This window comes from Chelon labrosus (assembly GCF_963514085.1).
Source record: "Chelon labrosus genome assembly, chromosome: 9".
NCBI classification, from domain to species: Eukaryota; Metazoa; Chordata; class Actinopteri; order Mugiliformes; family Mugilidae; genus Chelon; species Chelon labrosus.
The window spans coordinates 2,022,664-2,029,092 of record NC_140359.1 but is presented as its reverse complement, the minus strand read 5'-3'; the positions used below and the strand labels follow the sequence as shown (position 1 = coordinate 2,029,092).

Below are 6,429 nucleotides of genomic sequence, written 5' to 3'. Positions count from 1 at the left end.
ATCTGTGAACCAGGAGCCAGCCTGTTCTCGGCTCTTTCACTCCGATAGATTCCTTATCTGTGGAAAAAGCAGCTGAAGTTTTGAGCGTCAGGTTACATAACTTATTGCAACATCAGAGCAATTTGTACAGTACATGCTGTACAATACATTGCCAAAATCCACAACAATTGTCCTCATCCTGTGCATGCTGGGATTTTCTTTTAGACTGGGAAAGCTGATGGTAGGTAAAAATCTGGGCGACTTACGAGTACAGACGTTTGACACCATTATCGGTACAGCGGTTTATTTCTTAAAATGTTGCATTCACACAATCAGATAAAACTAAAGAGTGAATATGAATTTGTAAAAAAGTGCAGCAGTGACCTGAACTTGAAATAGTTTTGAATGTCCTCAAGTAGAAAAGGATGTGCAGCAGGCAACAGGGTGTGCGACTACACAGCTCCACAGTAACCACGAAAAGTACTTGAATCTCTAGACATCTTTAAAAGATGATATGTTTAAAAATGACCAAACCTTCAAAATTACTTGAATTGAATTGATTTGACCAGCAGTACTACATCATGACTTTTTGTTATTTACCACTGATAGTCCATCTAACAAGAGAATATTAGTGCCTAAGAACCTGAAATGCTTGAGCCAACAGAAACATGAAAACAAGTCGTTTAAAAAAGTGTTTGAAAAGAAACACGGGTTCATCTCAGTTTATATACTGAATTAAGTGTTGAGGGAAAAAAAATGATTTCCGTTTTATTTCCAGCAGATTCAATGCTCTACAGCGGGCACCGCTTTGTGCATGTCAAAAAATGGTTCTATTCTGATTGATGTTACAGGGCATGTAAACACACGTCTCATCAGTTCAGAACAAAACTGTTGAGTTGGAACTTCTGATTGAAGAAATAGTAGCTTGACCTACATGGGGGATCAAGAGCCCTGCAGGAGTCCTAAAGCTTTAAAGAAAGCCAAATAAGAAAACTTACTTTTTCCAAAATACTTTGGGTCTTTAAACATCGTCAAAATCTTATTTGCCCTCAGCAAATCCAATAAAAACCTCTTGTGTAAAAAATGACTTATTTCTCCAACCTACAGAGCTGTGGGCCATGTAGTTTGCTACTATTTACAGCTCATTATTCAGTTGCTGTAAATCATCCTGTGCATCAAAACTGCCACACAAATTCATGCTTTACTTGTTTGTGCAAAGTCTGCTAAAAAACAACTTCAACACGATTTGAAGGATTCGCACCACAAGTTCCTTAAGGACCTGCAAAGAGAAGCAGGCTGCACATGGACCTCTGCAGGGTTTTAGAATTTGAACACACAATTCTAAATGTAAAATCTGGAAATGTGAGTCTGGCCTGCATGAATTACTGCTCTGGTGGTGCATAAAACTGAAATGCAACTTGCTTCAAGAGCAAGGGGGCATTATAAAAACTTTTGTCCAGACATAAGGCAAAAGTGGACTAAAAACACTTAAAAATCTACAGGACATTTTCCCTCCAGAAGACAATAATAATAATAATAATAACAATAAAAAATCTGTTTGCACTCAGTAACCTCAACAAGTTAACGTGGGTCATATCAGGCAGCAGCTGACTTGAGATCAAACACTAAAGCAAGTAACAGTCTTCCTGGTACCTCGAGCTCAGGTAGGAACTCTTATGTAACTGTGCCTCACATGACAGCCGCCGGTTCCCAGTCCTCCCGTGGTACACTCAGATGAACTTCAGCTTCTGCTGCTTTTCTCTTCTGAATCAGGCGGTCGACCAGGACCACAAACACGGCCGATGAAACCAGGCAGAGGCCTGAGAAATGGAAGGCAGTGCTGTAGTCCTCTGTCTGGTCCACCAGCCAGCCTGTCCAAGGATCGCAGAGCATCAGTAAATTAACTGGAGATGTTTGTGCTTCTTCAGTCTACATTCATGGATTAAAAATACAAAAGCACACAATACTATACCTTTGTCTTTGCCACTGTGACAGTGACATGACTGTTTTTGGAGTAAAATAAGTGCACCACAGGATGTGCTATGATAACAAATTAAAACAATTATTTATAAATGTATAAATTATTACTGGACAAGACCAGTTAATCCTTCTTGAGAAACTACTTAAACACACTGCACACATTAAACCATTTAAGATAACAACAAACTGCTCTTAAAGAGATGTTCACAGCCATGCTAGCAGCTCTGAGATTTTACTTGAGCTAAATGCAAACATGCTTACAATGACTGTACTAACTGGATGGAACAGGTTTAATGTTGGTCACCAGCCTACTTTAGTGTACAGGGTTAGCATGATGGTATTTGCTAATTGGGGAGTAAAAAAAATGGAAGACTGTTCAAAACGTCTGCAGGGACATGCTCAAAAAAAAAAAAAAGTTTATGGCCTTTTCATGGTGACAGTACATTTCTCCATCAAAACATTCAATGCTATTTGAGTCTGGAGAAAAGATCCGTTATGATCTTGATCTGGTTCTTAAAACGGAGGTGTCTTTGATGTGGTGCCAGTGTCAGTTTTTTTAACCACATGCAGCAGAGTCACGGGGTTTTTGTCCAGACTCTGACAACGTTATTCCAGCTAACAGCATCTCAAGCACTATGCACATCACCAACTCAGTATTGTATGATAATGTCAACAATATTCAGGGTTTATTCACTGCCACATGGGGTGCTAAACCTGTTTCTTTAAGTCTGCAAAACCTGCTGATTTCAAACCTGCCGTTCTATTCTTTTGTGCACTACAACCTCAGAGCGAGAAACTGAACTCCAACTTCAAATATCAAGACATATTCTTCTTTTAGTCACATATTTGCTGATCTGAATCAACAATCAGACTGCACGGGCAGGTGAAGAACTTACTACTACTACATTAGTCACTGGGAAACAGTGATTCTAATAAACTGATGTGAAATTCCTTCCTGCATGCAGCAGCTTCCTAATTTTAATTGTTGGTTTATATAAATCTCTTTCCTTTGTCCACCTTATTTTACTGGACAGATGTAATCTTGCAAAATAAAACAAATGAATTCATGTTTATATTCCCCAAACTACTGAATACTGCTATGAGTGAAATAATACTGTCTTATATGTGGGTGCTTCTATACAATGTGTGGCTGTACGTTCACCTGCCAAAACATTTTCTCTTACCTGCAGTAGGTGGACCGATGAAGCCTCCGATGCTTCTGAACAGCATGAAAAGCCCCAGCCCGCTGTCGAATCCCTCCAGGGTCACAATGTCCACAATGGAGGTGACATGAATGGCCACCACGCAGCCGAACAGGAAACCGTAGAGCGAGGCAAAGAACAGGATGGCCCAGTAGTTGTGGCTGATGGGAAGCAGCAGGAGCACCACCCCGAGCAGAGTGGCCACCATGGTGAGCAGCTGCAGGTTTCTAAACAGCCTCATGTTAGCTATCCACCCACAGATCAGCCTCCCAGCCAGGTCAGCTAACGCCAGGACGGAGAGGATTGAGGCAGGCCAGTACTCATCTATCCCCAGACTGTTGGCCAAAGGCACCAGAAAGAGAGGCGGGATGAAAAAACCTGCCGCAGCAATGATGGCGAACACGATGTAGAGGAAAAATTCAGGTTTTCTCATGAGAGAGAATGGGAAGATAAGCTTCCTCTTTGGTAGCAGCTCAGCAGCATCTCCTTCTAGGCCGTCTTTGGTTTCCTGTGCTGGACAATGGGTTGACTCCAGAGGTCTCATGAGTGCACCGCACACACACAGGTTGAGCTGAAGGCCTCCGATAATGAGCAAGGCACCTTGCCAAGTGTACTTCTCCATGAGCCACTGGAAGAAGGGACTGAACATGATGGAGAAGACGCACTCCCCTGAGCTGGCGATGGCGTAGGCGATGGGACGCCATCGTACAAAGTAGTGGCTCACCATGCTGTTGGCAGGGATCCATGAGAAGGACATGCCTGTTCCTGGAGAAGGAAGAAGGGAACCATCAACCTTGGCTTCTCTTCTAATATTGCAGTGGTGACATTCAAGCCACCCAGACAAATATTTTTATGTCAAGCAACACCTGCACAAGGGCAGCACAAATATTCAGGATTATTTTTAAATGAATCATTCATTATTAATAGAACCATATCCTTGATCTCATGTGCTGTTCCTCGTACGCCAGACATGATTTATTGCAACGTAAATTTCTTTTCCTGAGTATGTAGCTGATATTCAAAAATCTATTCAGATCCCAGTGGCATGGTATAAAGGTTGAACCTAAACCTTGAACCTCTCTCTACCATTTGCAGCAGTTCCCAATGATAAAAATGGGTCAGATGCCTCATTTTATGAACATAGACTCTGTGGATTTCACAAAATAGATTAAATTCATAATATAATCTCAAAGAGATCCTAAATCCCATCAAGCTTGAAACAATTATATTTTCACTTACAAACTCTAGTAACTCCTTTGACAAGATCAGGATACCCTTAAGTGAGTATCAATTCAATGCAATTTTATTTATACAATGTCAATAACAATACAAATTGTCTCAAGATGCTCAAAAGCCGGCCTGAAACTCCCAGAGTGGGTGACCGTGGCAAGGAAAAACTCCCTTTTAACAGGAAGAAACCTTGAGCAGAACCCAGCTCATATGGAGGGACACATCCGTATGAGGCCAGCTGGGTAGAGACAGAAGTAAGACCCCAAAACCAAACCCACACCCCTTTACTCAGGTTTTGTTTATTCATTCGGAAAAAAAAAAAAGGGCGTGTGGTTCAGAGTTAGTAATGTTTTCAGAGTCCATCTCGAGAGCGCTACCTTGCAGGATGCCCAGGCTGATGTAGAGCCAGGGAAGACTGAGGTCAAGAGAAGCCAGCATCATCCCCAAGGAAGTGAGGAGTCCTCCGATTACGATGACCACCCTCTGAGAAAACTGTATGGTCAGCACACTGGCTGCCGGAGCTGCGGATGAAAACGGCACTGTAAAAACATACCGAGGTTAAAATGCAGCTGAAAGAACTTGAAGCAGGAAACCACATCTTTACCTCCCAAGTGAAACATGGCAATTGTTGTGGAGGTGACCCAGGAGGTGGTGCTGGTCAGGACGCCGAAGTGAGTCTGGATGTCCAGGAAGAAGATACCGAAGTTCTTGAGGACCGCAGCAGTAAGGCCCATGATGAAAAACGCCGACGTGACCACCACCCAGCCGTAGCCCCCATCAGGAGGTCTGGCTCCTCTGGACTTCATGCTCCCTAGTTTCTCTGCGGGCTGCTGCTCTCCTGCCTGTGCTGCTGAAATGCTGTTATGCAACAAACTGATAAATCTCCAATGTAGACACAGCTCATGAATGAACATGCAAAATACACACACATATGTACATACAAATACTATTTTATGTTTAATGAAGAAAAAAAATTATTGGGGCAATCTATTTATATGAGAGACTGAACACAATTTCTAATGCTCAGTGCACTGAAATGAACCAATTCAAAACAAGTCTCACCAACCTGGCTACATTTTTTGTTTTCTAGTGGTTTAATGTGTAAGTTTTGGTTCCACTCAGCTCAAGGCTTTTAAACGGGCGAGAACACTTAAACTTTACGGCTAACATACAGAGTTTTAAACACAAAGAAATAAGTAAAATTCATTTTAAGCTTACTTCTTTCCAGTCACAGCCCCCCGTGTGTCGTCGAGATATCCTCTACAAATATTTCCCTTTGTACTGCGGTGAAGCGAAGCGGCATCAGCGCTGTCAAACCCAGCCGGCTTCGGAATTGCAGTGAGCTGTTATCCGGTCGTTTCAGGTAACCCATTGAAATGATGCATGCCATTTAACCGCGCGTTTTCTTCACATGTTTTGAAGAAATGTGTTACTACACACAGCCTCTGGCACTAGTCCAAACAGCTGCGAGCTATTACCATCATCAGCGAGTTTGATTTTCACCGCGGAGACGTCCCAGCGTTTGACGAAGCTAAAGCTAATCCGCAGCGCACACAACATCCGGATTTCAAAATAAAGTGTAGCATTCCGTTCGATCTGTTAATGGCTTTTTAATTATTAAAACATCGGGTGAAGTTTCAACATATCTGGCTAGCTTAAACATATGATGGAGAAAGAGCGAATTGTTTATTTATTAATATAATGACGTACAAATGTCCTGCTGACCTTTTCTCCAAGTCTATTAATAGATAGTATTTTCATTGGTTTTCAGCCAGTAGCTATACAAGTCTGTTTACACCAGGAACACATGAAAATAAAAATACTAACTATATTCTAAAATGAATGAATGAATTGTATTCTTAATAAAAACATAAGACACTGAAAATATGATAATTTAAACATTGCATTTCACATTTTTTGTGTGTGTGTGTGTAAAAAATAAAACAAAACATTTAATCTGTTTTCATGTCCCATAAATATTTTCAGGAATATAAAAGTACAATAAGTCACTCATCTGTAGCTGTGGACCACAAAGTAA

The 6,429-nt window shown here is 41.4% G+C and overlaps 1 protein-coding gene across 2 annotated transcripts; it reads right to left on the bottom strand.

Moving 5' to 3' along the window:
- Positions 1-175: 175 nt before the first annotated feature.
- Positions 176-6,029, bottom strand: LOC311492663 (monocarboxylate transporter 13). Of its 2 annotated transcripts, XM_084550997.1 has the most exons (5): positions 5,610-6,029; positions 4,996-5,249; positions 4,769-4,912; positions 3,144-3,926; positions 176-1,850 (listed from the first exon to the last, which is right to left on the bottom strand). In XM_084550997.1, exons 2-5 carry the CDS (start codon positions 5,195-5,197, stop codon positions 1,669-1,671), a joined length of 1,311 nt encoding a protein of 436 aa, XP_084407123.1. In that variant the 5' UTR covers positions 5,198-5,249; positions 5,610-6,029; the 3' UTR covers positions 176-1,668. The 2 variants fall into 2 exon arrangements, with proteins under 2 accessions (XP_084407123.1, XP_084407124.1); XM_084550998.1 differs by lacking the exon at positions 5,610-6,029 and having other exon boundaries at positions 4,996-5,292.
- Between the last annotated feature and the right edge of the window lie 400 nt (positions 6,030-6,429).

Coding starts and splice junctions, on each gene's coding strand:
- LOC311492663 (XM_084550997.1), bottom strand. CDS start 5,197: ATGAAGTCCAGAGGAGCCAGACCTCCTGATGGGGGCTACGGCTGGGTG. Junction 4,913..4,995: donor TGCCATGTTTCACTTGGGAG/GTAAAGATGTGG, acceptor TTTCATCCGCAG/CTCCGGCAGCCAGTGTGCTG. Junction 1,851..3,143: donor CATCGGTCCACCTACTGCAG/GTAAGAGAAAAT, acceptor ATCCTTGGACAG/GCTGGCTGGTGGACCAGACA.